At 36.4% G+C, this 26,177-nt stretch overlaps 1 protein-coding gene across 3 annotated transcripts in view; it reads left to right on the top strand.

Annotated features, from left to right (window-relative positions):
- The window catches only part of SRBD1 (S1 RNA binding domain 1), a 245,303-nt gene that overhangs the window by 148,669 nt on the left and 70,457 nt on the right, over nucleotides 1-26,177 (top strand). For all 3 annotated transcript variants that reach the window (XM_019970090.2, XM_019970089.2, XM_070798591.1), the window contains one exon: nucleotides 5,771-5,853. In XM_019970090.2, coding sequence (XP_019825649.2) covers nucleotides 5,771-5,853 — 83 coding nt within the window. The remainder of the gene's footprint in view (nucleotides 1-5,770; nucleotides 5,854-26,177) is intronic.

Here is a 26,177-nt window from a genome sequence, read left to right as displayed (position 1 = left end):
TCGTGTCCAACTCTTTGCGACCCTGTGGACTGCAGCACGCCAGGCCTCCTTGTCCATCACCAACTCCTGGAGTTTGCCCAAACTCATGTCCATTAAGTCAGTGATGCCATCCAACCATCTCATCCTCTGTCGTCCCCTTCTCCTCCTGCCTTCAATCTTTCCCAGCATCAGGGTCTTTTCAGATGAGTCAGCTCTTCACCTCAGGAGGCCAAAGTATTGGAGTTTCAGCTTCAACATCAGTCCTTCCAATGACTACTCAGGACTGATCTCCTTTAGGATAGACTGGTTGGATCTCCTTGCAGTCCAAGGGACTCTCAATAATCTTCTCCAACACCACAGTTCAAAAGCATCAATTCTTCAGCACTCAGCTTTCTTTACAGTCCAACTCTCACATCCATACATGACTATTGGAAAAACCATAGCCTTGACTAGACGGATCTTTGTCGTCAAAGTAATGTCTCTGCTTTTTAATATGCTGTCTAGGTTGGTCATAACTTTCCTTCCAAGGAGTAAGTGTCTTTTAATTTCATGGCTGCAATCACCATCTGTAGTGATTTTGGAGCCCCCAAAAATAAAGTCAGCTGCTGTTACCACTGTTTCACCATCTATTTGCCATGAGGTGATGGGGCTGAATGCCATGATCTTAGTTTTCTGAATGTTGAGCTTTAAGATACCTTAGAGAGAACTAAAACCTCCATGCAGGAAATTAGGGGATTCAACCAACACAAGAGGAAATACATATAGAAACCGAGATCAGAGATTTCACAGAGAAATGGCCAAATTACCTTGTAGTGAAGCCCACAACTGACAAACCTCACCTTTGAGCAAAGCACTTACAGTCAGGTTTTTAGTACCCTGCCTCTGATGGAAAGTTGTTGTTCACTTAACATGTAAGGAAAATTTATACTGTTAAAGACAGATGCCAAAATATGAGGCAGGGGGTGGAGTGTATGCACTACATGGAAGAAGTAGAGACTATGTAGAAAGAAGAAAAATAAAGAAAAAGCTTGATATCCTTAGAGAAAAGATACTTCACTCATTTAAGGGTATATTTACATAAAATAATTTCACCCTTTTTAGGTATACCATCTATGAATTTTTAAAAGCTTATGCTAGTCAGGTCACCACAAGTGCTGCAATCAAGATACAGATTATTTATATTAGGTCAACAGATTTGTCAGCTCCTTATTGAAAAATGTAATTACTGATTAGAGGATCAAGATGTGCTTTAAGAGCATTGCAGTTACATTTTAATCAGCTTTTTACAGTGAAAAAATTCTAATTTGGAGTTCTTGAATGAAATAAAAGACAGCATGGGGATTAACCTGTCTTCCTCTGTTGCTGTCTGATGGCAAGGAGAAGTACAAAAATGAAGTGAGTTTTGAACTTGAAAAATTTCCACTTTATAGTCTCAGATAACAGAATAAAGAAAATTTTAAAGACAGCACAGTTTAGTACAGTCTTCTAAGCAATACATTTATTTGCTCTGGAAGCTTTAAGATTCTAGGTGTTTCATGGATCTAAAGACCAAAACCAATATACTTCCTTTTATCCTTTGCATATAAGACAGCTTATAAATGAGGGGAGAATGCTGCTTTCAGGGGTACTGCACATGGCTGTAGCTCTGGTTGCTTACCTTTTAGGATGCTAATCTTCACTCAGTCTGGGATCCCTTCCACAGGTTATGCATGTTTTATTTTTCTTACATGCAATACACACACACATGCACACAGAGACAGTGAATGGATTCTCCTTCATGATATTTCTTATTGGTTGTTGATGGCATATGATGGAGCATCAGTTTTTGTGTGGGTGTCTTGAAACCAGCCAACTGATTGAAATCTTACTAGTTGTGATATTTTTTTCAGTTGACTTAGTTGGGTTTTCTAAGAAGACAGTCATCATCTGCAAATAATAATAAGTAATCTAATTTCTGTCTTTTCAGTAATCGTGTCTTCTTTCTTTTCCAATTGTGTTAACTAGAATTTCCTGAACAATGGTGAATAGTAACTATGATACAGAGAAGCGTTGGCATCATATGTGGGAAAAAATAGATAATATTTGCCATACATTTGGACATTCTGCATTTAAAAAACATGTAACAACTTCATTGAGATACAGCTTACATAGCACACAATTAACCCTTTTAAAGTTTATGTCATCATTTTTTAGTATAGTCAGTTGTGTAACTATTGCCGGTATCCGATTTTAGAGCATTTTCATTGCCTCAAATAGAAACCCCATACCAATTAGCAGTTTGTACCCCTTCCTCTCTTTTTCCCAGTCTCTGGAAAACACTGACCTTCTTTCTGTCTGTACAGATTTGTCTGTTCTGGATATGTCATAGAAATGGAGTCATTACAACGTGAGGTCTTTTGTGACCAACTGGCTTCTTTCACTTAGTATGGTGTTTTCAAAGTTTACCCATGCTGTAGCGTATATCAGTACCCCATTCCTTTTTATTGCCAAATAGTGTACCACCATACTGGTGTATACCATGTTTTTTTCATCCATTTATCAGTTGTTGAATATTTGGGTTGTTTTCACCTTTTTGACTACTATGAGTAATGCTGCTATGAGCATCCATGTACAAGATTTTATTTGGACAGATAGTTTCATTTCTTTTGAGTATGTACCTAGAAGTAAAAACTCGGGGACATAGGGTGACTCTGTGTTCAACATGTTCCAGAAGTCTTTTTTACTCCTTTTACTATACTTTCCTCACCATTCCTCCTCTGCCTCTGCCACCATTTCCTCCTTTTCCTTTCTAACTCAAAATGAGTGTGCCGCAAGGTTGGGGCCATGACTCTTACTCTGTCTTCATTTTCTGAATCAGCAATCTACTAGACTCCTTTTGCCTGAACTACTTCTCTGTCTCTAACTTGCAGAAATCTGTAGTTAGCCTGATCATTAAATGAGTACTGTTTGCTGCATAACGTTTCTCTTGGTTATCCTGCCAGCAGAAAAACAGCTCCATCTTCTCTTCAAAGCTTGAGCATACTACTTTTCAAATTCTACTTTAAATAGTATTCATCTGTGTTTCTCCTCCTGCCTCTGTCTCTTCCATATTTGGTTTTTATACTTCACAGAACGAACAGCATCTGAAAGTGAAATGCCAATCCTAGAAATATTAGATCTTTGTCAAGGGTTGTTTACTGGGTACACTGTAACTCCAGAAGCCCTTGGGACTTATTGTAGAATTAATGGCATCTAGAAACCATCATTTTCAATCCATCGTTGCTAATATTTAGCAATATTTGGATGAACAAATGATACACTGGCAGTGAACTGTTGGAAGGGAATCCAGTAGAAAACAGTTGAAAATCCTTTTATGTATCTCAGAAATGTTAAAATATGGGATCTACTCACACTTACCAATTACATACAATGCTGTAACCACTTTCTGAGTTTTAGGTTTTCATAATGTGGGTTCTCCTGAAGGTGTAGATTTGAAAGATTTATGTATTATTGATATACTTTTATTGAACTTCTAATATTGCCTTCCTATGCAGCATATGTTCTGATGCCTGTTCCCTTAGCTTGGTTTACTGTTGTTTCTTTAATCTGAAAGTATTTTGCAATGTATGTATATGTTTGAAAATCATTCTTATTGTATTATATATATAAAGGCTAGAATAAAGAAATAATACAATTATGCCTTGGTAGCCTTAGGAGATTGGTTTCAGAAATCCCTCTCAGGTACCAAAACACAAGAATGCTCTTGTCCTTTATATAAAATAGTGTAATATTTACATATAAGCTGTGCACATCCTCCCGTATACTTTAAAACATCTCTAGATTACTTGTAATACCTAATACAATGTAAATGTTATGTAAACAGTTGTAAGTCCAATGTAAATAGTTGCTAATGCGGAAAATTCAAGTTTTACTTTTTGGAACTTTCTGGAATTTTTTTTCAAACATTTTTGATCCATAGCAAAATCTGTGAATGTGAAACTTACAGATGTGGAGGGCTCACTTTTTTGTTTTTAGAGGATACGAGGTATGTCTCTGGTGGCATGTGTTTCAATGGGTAACTATAAATGTGGTTATTAGAAGAAACCACTTATACTTCCATGCTTGCACTAATTAACTTTATGTGAAATTTGATAAGATAGGTGTATATGAAGTCCTTGGAATTCCCATCTCTTCTGTGGGAGAAATAGGCAGATTATAAGATACCAACTTATTGCTCTCTAAGCTTGTTTTGCAAGTTGCCGTTGTCACTATCTCTTAGCAATACTAGTAAAAGATGTGAAAAAGACTTGAATGACTGTGCAGTGAACTTGATGTTTACAGTGGATCTTATCTCTGATGAGAGGTGGCACACATCAGGAGAATCTGATAGTCACTTCTAAGAGGTGACTTCTTTTATCAGTCCTTCAACAGTTTAACACAAAAACAGCCATGGAATTTCCTTTAACGACCTTAATGTTTTCACTTAATGAATTTATATTTTATCCAACCTTCTATATGAGTAGGTGACATTGACTAACTTTCATGTGTTTAGAAAATGAATCCTGTTCATATGTAAACACTCAATGCATCTATACTACTTGGGGGAAAAAAAGAGTTGCCTTAATTATCCTTAAGATTCATATTGATGAAGAATTGATGCTTTTGAACTGTGGTGTTAGAGAAGACTCTTGAGACTCCCTTGGACTGGAAAGAGATCAAACCAGTCCATCCTAAAGGAAATCACTCCTGAATATTCATTGGAAGGACTGATGCTGAAGCTGAAACTCCAATACTTTGGCCATCTGATGTAAAGAGCTGACTCATTTGAAAAGACCCTGATGCTGGGAAAGATTGAAGGCCGGAGGAGAAGGGGACGACAGAGGATGAGAAATGGTTGGATGGCATCACCGACACAATGGACATGAGTTTGAGCAAGCTCTGGGAGTTGGTGATGGACAGGGAAACCTTGTGTGCTGCAGTCCATGGGGTTGCAAAGAGTCAGACACAACTGAGCAGCTGAACTGAACTAAAGATTCATATTAAATTTCTTTTTTCCAACTAAATTTGTCTTATAAGCTAAATTAGTTATGAGATTTTGTTTTAAAAAAGGTAATAATAAATGATGACTAAGTAAAAATCATGACACAAGTAAAGCAATATTTGAAGTTAACTCTCAAGTCTCTTAAAAATGCGATGTGATGGTCAGGAAAGGGATGTAATTAGGACTGTGCATGTGTTAGGAGCAAGCAGTTAGCATGCAGATCACTTCCCAGACTAATCTTGCAGTCATATTCAAGGCGATACAAGTATATTCACTAGCCAGCTAACTTGATCTCTGATTGCAGTAAGATATGATTCTGTCATTAGTCATCATTATCAAGATGTAGTCTTAATAAGCATATTTAATGCAAAGATGTGTATCATGTTTATAGTAATGCAGGGTTATTTAGAAATAAAACAATATCTACTTGTTCTTTAAATTGTGAGGTGTCCTTGCATACTGTATTTAACAAATGAACAGGTAATTGTGTAAATACAGCAACTGTTTTACTTGTTTTTCAAATATATAACCCTTTCAATGCATTTGAGCTTAGCAATGCCTAGGAGTTTTGGTGACGTAATCAATCCTGAAGTTTTGCATTCACTTTTTGTATGGGGTGGGGGGGAGACTGAAACTTGGTTAAACTGTTGGTCTTTTGGGGGGAAGAATAAAGAGGGATAACTGCTTGTATTATAAGAAACTAAAACAGTAATTATCTGGATACTGCTTTTCACATTAAGCCATACTTGTTTTCTGATTCTGTTTTTTCAGTTTCCATAGCAAGGCGTGTACAAGATCCATTAGCTGAGCTAGTGAAAATTGAGCCAAAGCACATCGGAGTTGGAATGTATCAGGTAAAGCAATGTGGGCCATTTAATTTATGAAATCCATCAATAAAGAGAGCAGTACTAAAAACAAAAAAAAAAGAGAGCAGTACTCAAACCTTGGTATAGTAATTGTCAGTGGGAATAAGTTCCCATTTTCAACGGTTGTACAGTTTGCAGAACGATAGTTAGGTATTATAAATTACTAAGGAAGGAGTGAGTTTTTTATACTGGTATTTATGATTTTGATCAAGACTCAGAATTGGTTATAATCAGTTTAGACACTATTAAAATGTTAGATGCAAGTCTGAAGAGCCTCTCCTTTTAACGTTTTTATAAAAGTGGAGGGGATGTGGATAAAGAGGAGTATGTTGGTTCTTTTGGTAAACCCATATGAACTATTGATCTTTATTGATCTTTCCAGAAGAAGCCTTTGGTACTTACTGTTATTTTTTTTTCCTGTTTCATTCCTATTAGATTATTATAGTTTGTTTTTGTCATTTCCCAGTATGAGCTAAAAGCTTTCATTTTTGTTACTGTGTAGTAGTAGCAATAATAGTAGTAATAGTGCTTATTGTTGTTGCTATTGTATTTTCAGTTCTTGAGTTTGTATTCCTTAGGCAATTGAGGGCGACAGTAAATCTGGGTAAAATGAATCCATATTGGTTTAAGTGGTCTCCAGAAACCTCAAGTTGAATTATTTTCTCTCTGGTGAAAGTTCTACTTAGGCCTGAAGGAGAATATTACCCTGTGTACAATTTTCATGAAATTTGAGTGATAGGTACTGTATTTTCTCTAAGGAAATACTATATTACATCATAGGATCTGTGACCACTAGAAATGGAAGAGAGAGACCTTTGAGATCATCCAACCCTACCCTCCTCATTTGACAGGAAAAGAAGCCATGTCCAAGAGTAGTTAGGATTTTTACCCAGGCTCACACTATCAAAGCCTGGACTAACCTGTCATATATGGGACTTAACTGGAGTTTTCCCATTTTATAGTAAGTTAAACCAAGAGGCATCCGAAGCTTTAACTGGACTTGTTCATTCAACAAGGATGGTTCCTAAAGGGACGATCTAGTTACAGATAGATAAAATACCTAGTATCTAAAGAGTATACCTATTATAGCAGTTTTATAATACAGGCATCATAGTTAAGAGAAGTTATATTAATTTAAGGTGAAGTTATGGAATACCTCAACAAGATGGTGGAACAAAGGAAAGGGGAACTTATATAACCCAGGAGGCTAATAACCTGTTGGCATCAGGTCTTTAAGTAAATAGCAGGGACCTTGTCTCCAGATTTGGATTCAGAGTAGTGTTTAATGTGGAAAAACTGTGGAATTGATTCCAACAGCAATGAGAAGTAATGGAAGAGTTTTAAGCAGAGGAATGACATGATTTGATTTGTATTTTTGAATATTGACTAACTATTCTAGGTGAAAGGTAATGGTGGCTGGGACAAAGTTAATGGCACTCAGTAGAAATGGAAAAAAATAAAATGTATTTTGTAGGGACTATTTGGTGATGTGAGTGAAAAGGAGTTGTGAAGAATTTGTTGCAAGGGTCATGAGGATACCTGAGCAGATTTGGTGAGGATAAGATGAGTAATCCAGTTTTGGACATGTTAAATTTGAGGTGCCTGTAAGAAATACAAGAAAAGGTATCAGCTCAGAGTTGGATATACTGGTCTGAGATTTAGAGATATAGCCATGTTAACACTAGAGTACATACCCTTGAGCAAACAGTGACACTGAGAAAGTGATCAAGATAGTAGGCTGAGCTCATGCTATTCTTTAACTACATTTCCACCACCGCTGGCATGTTCCAAATTCCATAAGAGGACAGAAAAAGTGTACATATGTGTCTGTACCTATATAAATACTCACTTATGTTAATCAACAGATAATAGTCTGGGAAAACAAGAAAGGGTCCCACCAGTGGATCGAAATTATAAGAATTCTTAAAAGATGTTAAGCCTGATGAGTCACATCCACAGAAAAATAAAGCATGGTGGAGCCACACCCCCAAAATATATAGACGAGTAGTGTTCACTAACCGGAGTCATATTCAAAGAGTGGAGAGGTCTGCAGGATTAGGTAAGGAGGTACATATAGAATGGCTAGGCCTGTATAATACAGAGGCCAGAGAGGCTTGGTGATCCCTCAGGTAGCCTTTGGTTGTCAAAAAGCTCAAGGAGTTTCTTCCTGGAAGACAAACTTGTAACATGTACATGACACCTGGCATCATATCCCACATTTTTTACTTGAGGCTCATGGTAGTGAACAGAACCATTATACAGAGACAGACACAGAGAGTCTCTGAAATGACCTTGCTGCCAAGAGTCACTAAATGTTTGAGGAAAACATATGATAGAAAAACGAGGCTCCAACCTTAAGAAATAAACAATACTCAAAGAAACAATGAACAGGCAACAGACTCTGAAATAAGTCAGATTAACATTCATGGTAACATAGGAAAGGTTATTACATTTCTAAAACAAACATGGAATAGAATGAAATTAAGCCAATCTAAGAATTTTAAAATCTAATTGTTAAGATTTAAAAAAAGAAAAAACAACACATAGGTGAAATAGAGTGGACACAGCTAGAAGCAAATTAATGAAGTAGAAGATTGAGTTAGATTCTTTAGGGTGTAGTCTTAAAAAGGTAGGAAGCATGAACAAAAGGTCATACAATATAGAGTGCCTTCTTAAGTTTCTGTGCTTAGTTGGTTCAGTCATGTCCGACTCTCTGCTACCCTGTGAGACCATGGCCTGTCAGGCTCCTCTGTCCATGGGATTCTCCAGGCAAGAATACTGGAGTGGTTTGCCATTTCCTTTTCCATCTAAAGCTTCTACATTCATCTAATAGAACTTCAGATAAACGAGAGTGGAGGGGAGTTATGATCCCAGAAATAATAGGATGAAATTTCTCCAAACTGAAGATAGACAAGTCTTCTAAAAAGGCCTGCTGCTACTGCTGCTAAGTCACTTCAGTTGTGCCCGACTCTGTGTGACCCCATAGACAGCAGCCCACCAGGCTCCCCCGTCCCTGGGATTCTCCAGGCAAGAACACTGGAGTGGGTTGCCATTTCCTTCTCCAGTGCATGAAAGTGAAAAGTGAAAGTGAAGTCGCTCAGTTGTGTCTGACTCTTAGCGACCCCATGGACTGCAGCTTACCAGTCTTCTCCGTCCATGGGATTTTCCAAGCAAGAGTACTGGAGTGGGGTGCCATTGCCTTCTCTAAAAAGGCCTACTGAATACTAAATAAAAGAGTGACAAACGACCTACACTCAGATGCCTTCCTGTGAACTTTCAGAATGCTAGTAATGAGGAGGAACTGACTTAAGACCTTCCAGAGAGCAAAAACAGTTTACCTACAAAGGGAAAAACCAGGTAGATATTAGCTCTATTATTGATTAAAACAAGTAATAGAAGATAGAAATGCAGTAGTTTTGAAGTTGAGAAAAAATTTATGTTGAACCTGTAATTCTGTATGCAGGCAAACCAGCAATTCAGTGTGAGAGGAAAATAAAATAAAAATAGTTTTGGATCTGTAATAATTCAGCTTCTCTGATTGTTACAGACCTTCTTTGAAAGAATTATTTATGCTAGCTCTCCTGCCTAATGTGGGAGGGTGGGTGTTGGATTGGAGGTCCAAAAAGTGGGAGGTCATGTCTTGAGGAAGTGGTATCAAAGTAAGGAAACAGCAGAGAACTTTACAATACACAAATGTCCAGTAAAGTGTATTTGTATTGTTAAGTCATAGTTTTTTAACTATAAGGTTCATCCTTAAATTAGTCAGGAGCAGATCAACTAAATACGGGAGAGTAGAAGAAAAGAGATAGAATATTAGGACTCTTTTTCAGGAAAAAGATTCAAATATAGATTAACTCTTTAATTTTTTTAGAGAAACATAATCTGAAATATATGAGTAATAACCACAAATAGGACACTTAATATAAATCATGAGAGTAAAAAAATAAATCAAGTTTAACATTCCAACCAAAGGTAGAGGAAAGAAAATAAGAAAGTATAGTAAATAAATAAAATATATGATGACAGAAATAAGTGTACTAATAGGTAAAAGTGAAAGCATTAAATTTGCCTATGAATAGGATCTCAGACTTTTACAAATACAATATAGCACCGAGATGTGTGTGTCCGAGTCTTGCGACCCCATGGACTGTAGACCATCAGGCTATGGGATTTCCCAGGCAAGAATGGAGTGGGTTGCCACTTCCTTCTCCAGGGGATCATCCCAACCCAGAAATCAAACCTGATCTCTTACATTGCAAGCAGTCTCCTTCATTACAGGCAGATTCTTTACCAACTGAGCCACCAGGGAAGCCTCTATGTGCAAGAGGTACTTCTTTTTTTTTTAATATATATTTATTTATTTTAATTGGAGGCTAATTACAATATTGTATTGGTTTTGCCATACATCAACATGAATCCGCCACGGGTGTACACGTGTTCAAGAAAAAAGCAACCTTGATATTTCAAATTTGGAGAAAAATATTCCACATAAATGAAAAGTCAGCAACATCAACATGTGAGATGAAATAGAATTTAAGGCAAAATGCATTTAAGATTAAAGGTTAAGGTCAAAAAGGGTTATTTAATATTAATTGTGGAACAGTATCCCAAGAAAATATAATTGCTCTGAGCATTATAGAATGCTAACAGCATAGCTTCAGAAAAATATGCAGTATTAAACACTTCTGAAAATTAGAACAAGAGACAAGTTCACTTTTTTGGTGGGGGCTTTAACAGACCACAGTATAGTGACATATATTTTAAAAACAACTTTACTGAGATATAATCATATACCATACATAAATTCATCCACTTAAAGTGTACATGTCAAAGATGCTTCATATATTCACGGGGTTGTGAAACTGTTAGCACTGTCTAAGTTTTGAACATTTTCATCACTCTGAAAGAAACCATTAGCAGTCACTCTCCAGCACCCCCTCCTTCCCCAGTCCTGCTGCTGCTGCTGCTAAGTCACTTCAGTCGTGTCCGACTCTGTGCGACCCCGTAGACGGCAGCCCACCAGGCTCCCCCGTCCCTGGGATTCTCCAGGCAAGAACACTGGAGTGGGTTGCCATTTCCTTCTCCAATGCATGAAAGGGAAAAGTGAAAGTGAAGTTGCTCAGTCGTGTCCAACTTAGCGACCCCATGGACTGCAGCCTACCAGGCTCCTCCATCCATGAGGTTTTCCAGGCAAGAGTACTGGAGTGGGGTGCCATTGCCTTTTCCGTCCCCAGCCCTAGGCCACTACTAATTTATTTTCTGTTTCTATTGCTTTGTCTATTCTGGATATGTCATACAAATTTAATTATACAGTGTGTGGTCTTTTGTGACTGACTTCTTTCTTTTCACATAATATTTTCAAGATTCATCCATGCTATAGCATGTATCAGAACTTCATTCTTTTTGTGGGTGATAGTACCTCATTGTATGTATATATACCGCATTTCGTTTAAACATTTATCAGATCACGGAAATTTGGGTTAATTCCACTTTGGGGCTCTTATGAATAATGCTATTATGAACATTTGTGTACAAGTTTCTATTTTATTTTTATTTTAATTCTAAATAGGTATTGGTTAGCAGGCAGCAAGAAATTACTGTTAGATATTCAGTTCTTAGGTGAGATAGCATTGTTTAGTGGATCCATCCAAATCTAGTCTACTGGCTTTGTATCTAGAGAGATATGAACTTATAGTAAAACTGTGTACAAATTTTTAAGATGTGTATTTTCATTTCTCTTGAATATATACTTAGAGTGGATTTTCTGTGTTACAGTTTAAAGCCAAATGATGGAAAAAAAAAAATAAAGCCAAATGATGAAGTAGGGAAGTTATTGGCCACAAATATATATGTACATATGGTAACTACATATTTTATTATTAGAATTTGGTGTTTTCTTATAATTTGTATACATTTATTTATTGGTTCCTATAAAACATTGACAAAATTTTATGGAGACTTTACATACCATTTATATGGATGAAATATATATAAATTTTCTCTATCAGAAAAACCCAAATTAGACAAAGAGATATTTATTTCAACCTAATAATTGAGTAAAGTAGTAATAAAGTGATAAATATCTGTGCAAATAAAAAAGATACAGTAAAATGAACATTCATAAACACTGCAGGTGTTATATAAATTGTTATTTCTAGTAAATAGTTAATACCTATCATGATGCATTTTAAAAATACACATTGCTTTGACCTGGTATTTCTTTCTTTTGGAGTCTCTTCTAATGTAATAATAAAAACTGTTTCTAAGATTCACATACAAGTTTGCCGTTACAACAAATGTCGGAAGCAACTACAATAGGAAAAGAGTTAAATGAGTTATGGCACATCTCCCAGTTGAAATATTATACAGCCATTAAAAATTCAGGCTTTCCAGGCAGACTTAATGCCATGAGAAATTGCTCCTAACATATCTTTAAATTGCAAAAAAGTTGTTACAGAATAAAACCAATTTGTGTTTTAGAATTAGAGATGTGCATTTACACTTAAGGAAAAAAGTAACTGGCTGTTGACTGGTATTTATATCTTTGTTGGTGTGATTAGGGATTTTTCTCTCTTTTTTTTTTTTCTTACCTTTTTTCGAACTTTCTGTAGTGATTATATATTAGGAAAAATGTGTTGTAAAATAAATATTTCCATTTCCCAGTCAATGGACCACTTAATTTTAAGCCTTGATAAAATAGACTTCCAGTACAACCAAAATGGGACTGGATTTCTTTTTAGCTGGGATCTATAAGTGCTTTTAGTGTAAATTTAATACTTGTATTTATTCTGATTTAAATTATGAGTAGCTGGACAAACATTGTCGATTTTAGAAATGAAAGCTATTCAAAGAAAGAATGTTAAATAGTTATATGAAATAATAGAAGCTGTAATATTATTATTTCAATAGAAACTAAAATACTTTTGGTTTAATAACAGCTAAAATGCTCAAGGCAGCACTCCAATCCTTGTCTTAGAAAATGGGGAGAGCTGATTTCAAAAACACATGCCTGTCATTATTTCTGGAGAGAGAGGCAGCCAGTGTGGTCGAATGACAACATATCCCTAACTGACCCCTGAAGACTTTGCTGGAAAGTGGCTTGGTGTTACTCCCAAGAAAACACTCCAGGGTGAGAGCAGGATGATGCTGGGTTGGCTCTGTTTGAGTTCTGTGGGACATGGGGAATGATGGTTTAGTTTGGCCTTGTCATATCAAGAGAGCAGACCTTGAATATGTCGGATTTACTTGCTATTTATTTCTTCCTTGGATCATGTTTTAGATACTTTCATGCTCATTAACACCTGTATTTGTTCATGAGCATTCACAGTAAAGTAGGAAAGACAGGGCAGTCCCCTTTTTCTCCTTTGTGCCTCTCTGTTAGATCATTTGATGTTATTAGAGAGTGAAATGGTTTTCCAAAATGAGTTTCTGAAATCCTTAGTGGATTTTCTCTATCCAGGCCATCTTTATTCCTCATTATTATGTATAATGAGGAGTCATTGTAAAAGGAAAATCATCTTCCCAGCTGAAATTTTTCATGGTTAAACCTCAAAGGTGGGAATTTGTACTTTACTTCCCCACCCCTTCTATAGGATCAGTTCTGGAGAGAAACAAAACAAGACCCCAAAAAACCCACTCTTCGGTGGTGGCATTACTCTGTTAAAAAATTATTTTATAGTTAATATTGTAAGGATTATGAAATGTTTTACTGTACGTATGTAAAAGGTAGTAAGGATTCTCACCTGTCCTGTATTATTTGTCCAAATCATTTTAAACATTTTAATCCATTAATGATGTGTTACTTTAACATGGTATATAGAAAAAAGTCTGTCCCATGCATATCCACTTAGATGACTTTACCTGGATTTTTGCCTTCTATGCAATATTAAATCAATATTTTGAAATCAATAAAACACAAAGGTTAAAGAAACATAAGAGGAAATTATTCTACAAATTAGGCATTATTCACATAAATGAGTTTCTTGCCAAATGTTTTCACAATCCTGTCCCTCAACTTTAGATCCCAGGATACTAGCTCTGCTTGAATCTCTGATTTACCATGTATTCATGCATGACATTCAAATTTAGTCTTGGAATTCAGGTATTGCATTTACTTTTTACCATAACAGAGCTGTTTCTATAATTGAACAAAAACAAGTAATTAATTGACCTTCTCTGGGAGTATGAATTTATATATTAGAATTTTCTAGTTATTCCTAAACTTAAAGTTTTAAAATTTCTTTTCTGGGTGTGTTTTTTTCACTTCTGGAAGAATTGTCCTTCCTATGTTGAAATACTAACTATAGTTTTCTTAGATTGTTGGAAATCACTGCCGATGTAATAAGCCAGGTACATATACACACACCCTAGTAAAACACCATTACTTATCTTTAAAAGAAATGTGAGGTGTTAGTGTGATTTGAGAAACCTGTTACAAATAGTGCCTTGAATTATTAACAATGAAATATCTAATTTCCTTTATCTTTTGTTTACTTACATTTTGTCTGTCATTGACCTTGGACAGTGAAACTAGATCAATTTCAGTTTCTACTTTAAGTTCACTTTCTGATTTCATATATTAGCACAAAAGTCACTGTTAGGATTTCTAAAACTTTAAAGTATTTTCACAGCGTTTAAAACTAGGTTTATCATGAATGACTGAAAAAAAATTACACGTGAGACACTAAAGGTTACCACAAAGAAAAACATTTTTAAGTTCTGTTGTGAAAGTGAAGTAACTCAGTCGTGTCCGACTCTTTGCCACCCCATGGATTGTAGCCTACCAGGCTCTTCCCCAGGCAAGAATACTGGAGTGGGTTGCCATTTCCTTCTCCAGGGGATCTTCCCAGCTCAGGGATCGAACCCTCATCTGCATTGCAGGCAGATGCTTTAACCTCTGAGCCACCAGGGATTCCCTTGTGGCTATTGTATTAGAATATATACAGATATATATATAGAATACTATAGTTAGTATTTCAACATAGGAAGGATAATTCTTCCAGAAGTGAAAAAAACACACCCAGAAAAGACATTTTAAAACTTTAGGGATAACTAGAAAATTCTAATATATAAATTCATACTCCCAGAGAAGGTCAATTAATTACTTGTTTTTGTTCAATTATAGAAAGTTCTATTGTATTAGAATATAAAATATCTCTGAATCAGAAAATATTATATAGAAAGTCACAGACAGGGAGAAGGTATTTGCATCACTTAAAATCTATAAAGAGCCCATAATTTATAAAGATCTCCTACAATTAAGAGAAAAAAAGTTTAACAGTTCAACAGAAAAATAGGCAAGGGACATAAACAGGTAATTGACACAAGCAGAGACACACACATAAAATAAAGATAGGAAGAAAATTATTACTCTAGTAGTTAGGGAAATGCAAACTACTAGTCAACATGGTTTTCAATGTGAAACCTCTCCGGTTTTCAAAAATTAATCTGACAGTTTAAATGTTTTCAACAATGTGGAGCGTTGGGAATTTTACACTTTATTTGTAGAAGTATAAACTGATAACCTCTTTGGAGAGCAACTGGAAGCTAGTAAAGTGGGAGATGGGGCTTCTCTTCAGCTTAACAGTTTTGTTGCTAGATATCCATAGCCTTGAAAAATTATCTTAAATGTGCACAAGAAGACATTTGCAAGAAACTCACTGAAGCACTATTTATAATACTAAAAAATTTGGAAACTTTTTGTTATGTCCTTCTTCAGAAAAACAGAAAAATAAACTGTAGCATACTCAGATGGTACAGTCCATGGGGTCTCTAAGAGTCGGACACGACTGAGCGACTTCACTTTCACTTTTCACTTTCATGCATTGGAGAAGGAAACGGCAACCCACTCCAGTATTCTTGCCTGGAGAATCCCAGGGATGGGGGAGCCTGGTGGGCTGCCGTCTATAGTGTCACAGAGAGTCGAACACGACTGAAGCGACTTAGCAGCAGCAGAATATTATATAGGAGCAAAGATGACCCAGTTAGAGCTACCCACATTAATTTGGATAAACCTTATAAAATACATTAAGAGAGAAGGCAGTTGCAGAATACGTCTAGTAGTTTATGATCAATATAGAAATGTTTAATATCAAAAACAATACTACATACTGTTTGTGAATACCAATGTATACAGTAAGAACGTTGAAATAGGCACTGGAATCCCAGGTAGTAGTTACCGTGAGTGGGGCATGAGATGGGAGGGGATTGAGAACTGGGAGAGGCGCACCAGGAGTTTCTACTCTGTTTATATTGTGTTTCTTAAGTTGTTTGGTGGGCTCATGGTGTCCCTTATAATATACTCTACAACCTTTTGTTAAATAAGTCAAATTTTATAAAAAGATGCAGGAAAGCTGGGTCAAATGATAAAGGTGTTTTATCTCAGCAACTTTGGCTTTCAGTTGGTTTTAATTTCTGCCTTATACATTTGTGTGTGTGTGTATTTTACAGTGAGGATTTATATAATCAGAAAAATACAGCTGTTTTAATTTCCCAGTGAAAATGAGAAAATACTTTCCTATTAGGCTACATTTCTCTTCATACTATTCTTTCAAATTTTTATCTTCAAGACTCTTGATTTTGCACCAAATCAAATACTCTTTTAATGCAGAGTTTTAACACTGTCTTTGATTTTTTTTTCACTCTGCAAATACTGGATTCTTCTCTGAATTTTAAGAATTAAATATTGTTTTGTTCCATTATTTGAAATGATCATTTGAGACATGGCCTAGGACAAACCTGTAGACTGTTATAATTTCTAGTGTTTATTTACAGGGCAGAGTTGGGTAGAACAGATGTTTAAGGAGTTATAGTATAATGTGTTGTAATAATGTTACATAATATGACTAGCATTCATCCTGTACTATTTTCTTTTCACCACTACCCCTCTCACCAACACGCTCCTAAATTACCTAAATTAGAAACCTTAAGATTAGGCAGGGGAGCTTTTAAAAATCCCAGCCTTTAGGCCATGTCCCCAGAGATTTTAGTTTAATTGGTCTGGGGTGAGCCCTAGACATCAACAAACTTTTTAAAATTCCACAGGTGATTCTAATGTACAGGCCGGATTGAGAACCATTGGTTCTTAAAGTACAGCCCCTGGATCAGCAGTATCAATATCATCTAAGAACTTATTAGAAATGCATATTCTTGTAACCTCCTCCCAGACATATAGGATCACAAAATCAATGGGTAGGGCACTGGAATTTGTGTTTTAATGGTTAAGCTTTGAGAACCACTGATCTCTAATGCTTCTCAAGCTTGAATATACAGTTAAAAAAAAAAAAAACCTTCATGAGGTCTCATTAAAATGCAGATTCTGATTCAGTTGGCCTAAGGTGGAGCATGAGATTCTGTGTTTGTGCAAATCTCCCAGGTGATATCAGTGCTGTTTGAGAATTACAATTTGAGTAACACGAGGCCCTACTAAAAGTCTCTTGGGCCCTAACCCTGATTGGTTGAATCAGAATCTGACTTTAACAAGATTTCCAGGTGTTTTGAATGCACGTTACAGTATTTGTAATGTAGAAGGAAAATCAGGACATGCGTATCTAAGGGAGATGAGCATTTGAGAAGCAAAAATTCATACTGTAAAACACTGAAAAGAATAAAGGTAGGTTAAGAGTTGAAAATATGTTTTCACATTTTGTTTTTTAAAAATGTTGATGGTGACCATAACAAGAATAATTTCACTGGAGTGGTGGAGGCAGAAATCAGAAGTAGACAGGACTGAATGAAAGGTGAGCACTTCGAAACAGGTGTATACAGTTCTTTAAAGAAAAGAGTTTTCAAAGGAGGTTGAAATTTAAATGTGTTTAAATGTTATAGGAAGAAGGTAGAAGTAGAGAAGTAGAAGATGTCAGAGAGAAAGGAAGCTCAGTGCCTGAGATGACACCCACAGCTTAAACTAAGAAATAGACTAAGAAAGGAAATTGACAGAGTTCAGAAGAGAGAACCTCCTGGGATGGTGGGTGTCTGGGAAGAAGTGAAGAGAGCAGAACAGGGAGAGCTTGCCCCTGCCTAGAGACTAGTTTTATTTTCTCTGTGAAGTAGGAGCCTCCTGTTTTATACCCCTCACCCTTGCCCCAAAAAAGAACTTTAAGTTTTCTGAAATCACAGTATTCTTTTGTTTACCATCTCTCCTCTAGTGGAATGTAAACTCTCATGGTGTTTCCACCTCTATCCACGGCTCCCAGGACCTAGTACCTAGATATGCAATAAGTATTTGCTGAATGGATGAACAAATGGTAGATTATCAGTATAGTTGCTTATTTATTGTATTTTTTAACTTGTTGTGAACATAGCTTGAATTTTTATAGCCTCTCACTTAAAATTTTTGTGTGGTAAACCAAAAATACTGGTTACAAGTATTTTAATGAATCTCTTTTTCGGAAAAGTGTTTGAGAATTTAGGAGCAGAAAGCATTAGAATAGCCATGTGGTTAGAGTGAGAATGACTGTGGAAAGTCAAGGATTGCTGAGAATGAAAGAACCAGAGTTTCTTCATAGCGTGTATCTCTTCATTCCTTTCTCCCCCTTGACAACACAGGCCATCCCTTTTTCTATAAAAATAATACTTCAATCAGAGGGCATACTTACATAGGAATGTTCTTTGTGGTTAAATTAGTACAACAGTATTTCTGAGGATCTTTGATTAATACAGTATAATATCTTTATGAAAAAAAATTTGTTGTCATGAAATTCATTGGAATAGACTTTCTTTTAAAGTGAAATTATCTATTAAAATGTAAGCTTACGGAATTCTGTAAAATTTCATCTTTATTTTCCACAAAGGTCTAAGGAAGTTTTTAGTATACTGGTTAGACCTGACATTGGTTATGTGTGGATGGATAGTCTACAGACAAAGAATAGTGGAATACGAGTGTTGCAAAAAAGTGTTTACTTCCGGCATTCGTGTACATATTACTATTTTGCTGAATAATTATAGCAATTGGGAGGAGAAATAAAATGTGTAAATATTAGAGTCAGTTCTGAGAATTTAAAAACTATGTTCTGAGTATCTGATAATTGTTCAAGAATGTTGATCAACTCATTCCTCTAATATGTGTGTTGAGGGTAGATATTGATCATGGGCTTTAAGAATTGCACTGGTAAATTAATTACTAGTAAGGTTATATTTTAAATTCAAGGGAAGGCTTCATCATCACAGTGATAGTATGCATTAAATGCATGATCCTATAGAAAGGGCTGTGAGTTTGATAGAATTTAGATCAGAAATGAACTGCCTGCAAAGTGGTTGTAATGCAGTACAGAGACAGGAAAACTGGCCTTGTTAAATTATGGTATGAGTTCACTCACGGCAGGCACATTTGTCCACCAAATCTTTTATGCTGTGGACAGTTGTGTTACAGTGCCTTTCTTCTGGTGACTGTGGAAAGGCATTCTAAGGGGAAACATCTGTATTCAGGAAACAAGATGTTGGTGAGAAGTTTTTTCCCCCCTGGGTTATTCTCCATAATTTTAAATATTACAGAAAAGAAAAATTAATTTGCCTGTATATATATAAAAATAAAGATTGTTTCTCACTTACATAGAAGGAAATACATGTGTTGTTTTTCTTTTTGAACAAGTAACTTTAGAAGTTATCTTAGGTTTGAAGTGAGATAGTAAGTAGGCTAGTTGAGTTTCCCAGGTGGCTCAGTGATAAAGAATCTGTCTGCCAGTGCAGGAGACCTGGGTTCAATCCCTGGGTTGGGAAGATCCCCTGGAGAAGAAAATGGCAACCCACTCCAGTATTCTTGCTGGAAAGGACAGAAGGTATGCTATACAGTCCACTAGCCTACCGTGTCCATGGAGTCACAAAGAGCTGGACATAACTGACCATGCAAACAGTAGGCTAGTTGGCTGCCTTCTTTGTGCACTGTTAAGTCTGGTGATACATTTTCTTTAATAATCTAGATCAGGCTATCCAAGCTGTTTATTATACAGTATTATTTAAAAAGATGTATTTTCTTTTCAAATATCTAATTGAAAGGGAGAATTTTCTCCTGCTGTATACAAGGCTTTTGTTTCCTTATTTATTTGAAATAAATGGGGTCAGAGAGTATGAGTGTAGTTAAGTTTTGTTGGAGGGGGGTGCTTGCAAAGACTTTTTGAGGCATGATGTGCAAGTGAGTGTTTTTAAATCTCAGAGGTGTGATTATGTCATAACAGCCATAACCTCTGGGCTTGCTTTATTACTTTTATTAAAACAAATCTGTATGGGGGTGCTATGTATATTTTGGTGATGAAGGAAATGAGGTGGTTAATTTATTATGTGAACAGCACTTTCAACTAACCACAGCGTGATTCACTGAGAGAGTGGTGGAAAAGCCTAGCTCTGTAGAAATGACTGCTTTTTGATTTGTGGACCTTAACTTTCAACAGCAGAGCATGAAGTTTATCTACAAAATGGCTCACTCCCCCCCACCCCCACTAATGTTTTTGCCCAATTTTAAACTGGAAGATTTTTCCTTTATTTTGGGTATTTACTGAAAAGTTAAGGGCAGGGGGTAGGAGGGAGAAGGGGCTATGTGTTAGGGCATTAGGGAAGAGGGTAACATCTCTATGGTTTCCAGGTAGCCCACACGTAGTTCAGAGGAGAACTCCATAGAGTAAATCAGTCTGCTAAACCCTCCAACAATGAGGATGACTGTCTGGTACCAGATGCGAGTTAAGGAAAAGTGAGGCACCTGTTCTTTCCTTTTGTTGGGCGCATTTATAAACAGATCCTATAGTGGAAAAGAAAATTAATCTCAGGTGAAATAGTGTCTGACAAACGTTTGTTTGGAAATAGGAGTGGATTGTGGGAGAAGGGGAGAATGTCTTGCCAGCTAGAAGTGCACACACTATGGAAGGAAACCAGAAGAAGAGCCGTCCGCCTAACGCGCTTGCAGGGGCATAAAGCACTTGCTGTATATTCATAAACAGCCACTGAGAGGCCAAGAAAAGGCTGTTTTATCTGGAGTTGTGCCATATCCAGCATCATCTGGTGATGTGAACCTGGTGGAAAATAGGTCATCTTCCTGGTGGTATTTTTGAAAGACCCCTTCGTTTTTCCAGATGTGCCAAGTACCAACCACTTATAAACAGAAAAATTCAGAAATCAGTCAGTCTTAACTGATAGAATTCATTAAAGCATTTTGTACCTGGCGTATTACAAGACTATGAAAGTAAGGATGACAATCAGTTTTATGCTTTATCTCTGCTGCTTTGGAATGCCACACCACATATCTCTTCAGAGCCTTCAATTTGCTGTAAAAATTATGTCATTCCCTCATAGCACTTGCCCAGAGAGTTGGCAAAAGCCAGGAGAAGCATTATTTGTATAGTTTAGAGGCAGTGTAGAGGAGGGAGGTCCGGGCCTGTGGTTTATGTAAACAGGGTGGTCTGGGAGGGGGCACTGGTGCCCCTGGTTATGTTGTTAGTCATCATGCGCTGTCAGTCCTGGTGAGAATGTGTGCACTTTGAGACTGGTTCAGCCACAGTGATTAGTAATGACCATCCAGTCCCACACTATGGTAGGAACTTAATTTTAAAAGGAATTGGATTGTAGGCAAAACTTAATTTTAGTGACATTGGTTGGGCTCCTCAAAACTTCCAGGTATCCTCACTAGTAGAATGAATTCATGTTTTGGACATTTCAAGAGACATTATATTTGACACCACATGAATTTGCCTTCATCATGGTTTGGTTACTTTTTAAAAGATTGAGATTTAAAAATTATTCTTCGGGATTGGCTTTAAGTCTGTGACTTTTTTCCCCCTCCTAAATGTCCTGCTCAAACCAATGTGGAACACACCAGTTATTTTAAAAGCATAGGGGAACCTTGATTCCAAATGTGTGGCCTCCATTCTTCTCTGCCTTTCTCTGTGTTTTCTCCTGTGGTGTCCTCTTGCTTATGTAGCTCTTTCTTTGTCTGCCTTCCACCCTCCTGTGGGCTGCTTTTGGAGGAGGTAGTCTGTTCCCTTGTCCCTTATTCAAGTCCCCTCTCTTCATATGATGTGAAATACAACCAGACTTTACCAAAAAAAAAAAGATTCTGCTCTCATTTATGATTTGAAACCTACTCAGATGTGTGTTGATATATTTAAGCAACTTCGTGAGTTTTCCAAACAATGAATTCATGGGCTTGCTACCAGAGTAGTATTAACTGAACATAGACCCCACGATGGCAGCAGAACATGGCAGACATCCAGCCCATTATGCTTGATGGTAGTGGTGGTTTAGTTGCTAAGTCATGTCCGACTCTTGCGACCACATGGACTGTAGCCTGCCATATTCCTCTGTCCATGGGGATTCTCCAGGGAAGATTACTGGAGTGGGTTGCCATTTCCTTCTCCAGGGGATCTTCTCAACCCAGGGATTGAACCCACGTCTCCCACATTGCAGGCAGATTCTTCACCAACTGGGATACCAGGGAATAAAGGCATGGTTTAAATAAAGTGAAACACTGAGAGGGAGACAGGAGCTATTTTCTTGTAGATAAATGCTGTTTATCATTAAGTCTGCAAAGGAAATTTGGATTCTAGATTAAAATACTTAGTCATACCTGGGGCATGTAACTGTGCTCATTGACATATGCCCCTCCTTTCTGCTGGGTAGTTATAATTCAGGGTGTGTTTAAAGGGAACTTAAACTGAAATTGCATAAACATTCTTACTGGTCCTTTCCTCATTTCAGTGTGGTTCTTTGAAGTGGAACACAAAGCCCCAGGGCACCAAAGGGAGCTGTGGTCTTATTTTGGTTTAGCTGCATTTGCTTCGTGACTTTGGGAAAGTAATTTTTTTTTTTCATGCCTTGTTGAAAAATAAAATCGGGTTACCTATATGGTTTCTGAATGACTGTTAAACGGAGTGTGTGTGTGTGTGTGTGTGTGTATATATATATATATGAAAATGCCTGAAGGTGTAATGTGAAAGTGATTTTATTTCATATGATGGAATCATCAAACAGATTCCAGGGAATTCCTTGGTGGTTCAGTGGTTAGAACTCCATACTTGCACTGCTGAGGGCATAGGTTCAGTTCCTGGTTGGGGAACTACAAGCTACACAGCCAAAAATAAAAAGTAAGCAGATTCCGTTTATGCTGGTGGGTTTGTTTTTAAATCTTTTATGTTAAGGTTCTGTTTATTCCTGTTATTTATTCACATCTTCTCAAGTATTCCCAGAATCATTAAATTTCAAGCCACAGGAGACCTTAGAGGTCATTTACTTCACACTGGCAGGTATAAGCATGTTCATGGCCTCTGCTAGAAGGGAGGACAGAAGAATCTGTGGGGAAAGCTTCCAGAACAAAGAATCAGAGTGGCGGTGTTGCTGTGGTCATGATCCAGGAATGAGGAAACAGGCCCATTGCCTGAGCTGCCTCATGTAAATAGTAATGGCAGGACGTGTTGCACAGGGACAGATAGGCATTTGAAGTTGAACTGGAAAGTACACTTTAAACTTCTGTTAGTTATTACCTAGAGAATGTTTTGTAAGTCTATAGTGCTTTACTTGTTATCCTTGCGTATCTGATTCTTCTGTTGTGGTTCACATCTAATGTTTAAATTGACTCAGTGTTTTGGAGGTGGGAGGAGAAGAAGGGAGAATGGTCAAAAACAAACACAACAGCAACAACAGAAACAAACTTCTCCGTTGGTTGGGATGCACAATTTGGTTATGGGTTGTCAATAAGAAACAGCTGTTTGTTTGTTGACAGCCTGCCTTGCCTTACCCATAATCAAGCTGTTTCTCATCATATAATTACCAGATCTTTAGTATATGAGGCTTGTAGATTTATAGCTGGTTGTGTAGCATTTGCCAAAACGTCATAGTTTAGATAAAAAATTAGTGATTCCCCTGTAGTGATTCTACTGAAATATGGATGTGGGTTGTAATAAAAGAAGGATGCTCGAGGAAAGTTCTGACATTCATTTCAGACTTAAGAGAATGTCGAGTGTTTTGTGTGTGCCTTCTAACGAGGGAGTTTCAGTGTAACTTCCCTGTCTTGTGGACTCTACTGCCAGTCAGAAAAGGATTCTGTATTCTCTCATTTTTTTCTTTCTGTCTTTCTCTTTCATTCTTTTCTTTCTTCCTCCTCCTTCCCCCCCGCCTTCCTTCCCTTTCTTTCTTTCCCTGCTTTTCCTTCCCTTTTCTTCTTCCTTGTCTTTCTTGCCTTTGCTCTCTTTTCCTGAGTGGTGTGAGGCAGGACTGATGTGGGCACCACAATAGGTTTCTTTTTCGTGCAGAAGGACACACTTTTGTTCCTTTGTTCTTTCTTTTTCTGTCTTCTTACAACCCTGTTCCAATGTGGAAGCCAAGAATGGAAGGAAAGTTAAATTTTCTGAGAGTCCAAGGTGATGTTACAGCCTCCTTGGATAGCTTTACTAGCTGGGGAAAAAAAAAGGCTGAATGTGCCCCTTACCTCAAGAGAACATATCGAGGACATTTTACAAACGAACCCCTTTCAATCTGGATTATGCTGAGTGAGGTCCATTTTGAAATAAGAGTAACCCTGGGTTTTAGGAAAACAAGCCAGAAAGGTGAGGTTTCTATTGCTTTATTTAGTTTTATTCTTCAAAATAGAGCAAAAACATTTTCTAATCATGAATAAATCACAGCTTCTCTAGGAATGGCAGATTGTCTCTCCTTAACAAATCTTTTCACAGTACTGAGTTACTTCCCAAAAAAAATCCCTTAAAAACTATGGTGCCACAAATTTTTATTTTCATTAACTCTAAAGTAATGTCACAAATTCTTCTTCCTTTGATAGATTTAAGATTAAAATGGAATTTAGAATATATTCAGTAATTTTTTCTCTTCATTCTCAAAGGCATTACATAAATAATAATTTTTCTCTATATACCTATATATTTTTAAAGATAATGTGGGATACTATCTTTGTGATAGATGGTGCAACTACAAAAGGGAATACTTTAAAATTTATAAAAAGGTGAAATTTTAAGGAAAATATATTTATGTATTTCTTTTTATTATTTATTTTTATTTAGTTTTTATTTCTGTTATTTGGATGCGTTTATACTCTTTCATTTCATTCTCTAATAGTTACTTTAAACTATTTAATTACAATTTGTATCAGGACAAGACTTAGTTCTTTAATACATGAGCTGTACCATGGAGTCCAAATTTAAAAGGTTATGTCTAGCTTAACTGGAACAGGTAGGATGTGGTGGGGTATAAAGATGAATATTTTTATATGTACAGCTGTACATGTATTCTTAGGGCCCTATTAGTTAGCCAAAATCTGTTGTCTTAGTAGTACTCAGGTACATAATTCAATTAAATGAATCACAGATGATCCATTTTAGAAGCACCTTGCTCTTTGGGTATCAGGGGAAGAGAGTTTAGTTGTAATTTTAAGAACTTCATCCCCCAGTTATTTACTGATGTATTTAATTTTAACTGATATATTTCATGTAGCCAAAATCTAAATGAACAAAAGTTATCATTATAAATAAAAGATGTGCAAAACTTTATTCTGACTGCCTTTTTAATGGGGAGAGGGAGAGATTCAGGAGATGTTACAGGCTATTATTACAGTTTTTTGTTTCTCTGTTAGACTTTTTTCAGTAAAGCTTTCCCAAAAACTGTGCTAAAAATCCATTATTATAGAGCTATTAAAATTACTGTTTTATTATCCAGTGATTAATATCCATGACTTTTATTTTTGGATTGGCTTCATAAATATATACATTTTTCTGTGTCAGTCATTGTCTAGAATTTCATTTTTGTTCTGCTTTCCATTACATACCATGAATTATATAAAATTAATTTAATCGCTACTACAAACAGAAATTAAATGTGCCCTAATCCAGTGTTACGTTGTTTGCTTTTACAACTGTAAGTCATAAGTAATTAATTTTCCTTGGAAAATTAATTCACTTACCATTCCCGGTAGCATCATATGTTGACACAGCGTTATAGATAGTTTAATATTTTTCTTCAACATGCTGGTCTCAACTTTAGAAGACCTTAAATGAAAACAAATTAAAATTTACTCAACTGTATATAATTTGGAGTTCTATAAAATAAGTGTTGTTGTTATTGCTGTTATACAGGTGATGACTCAAAAATTATATTTAAACTCTATAAAATCTCCATTAGTATATTAACAAGTCTGAAACAATATATTTTTAAGTTGTTCATATGACAGTAGCCATAAAAATTTTTATTCCTCAGTTCTGAATGAAACAGTTTACACTACAGCCATCAGATAGCAGTAACATGAAGAGCTTTACCATATCTTAATGATGGGAAAGCAAAATGAATTATTTACTTACCGAACATTTTGACCACTCAGCATAGTAAGT

The sequence above is a fragment of the Bos indicus genome, chromosome 11 (assembly GCF_029378745.1).
Source record: "Bos indicus isolate NIAB-ARS_2022 breed Sahiwal x Tharparkar chromosome 11, NIAB-ARS_B.indTharparkar_mat_pri_1.0, whole genome shotgun sequence".
NCBI classification, from domain to species: Eukaryota; Metazoa; Chordata; class Mammalia; order Artiodactyla; family Bovidae; genus Bos; species Bos indicus.
Note: the sequence above shows the minus strand (reverse complement) of the source record. Positions and strands in the feature narration are given on the sequence as shown.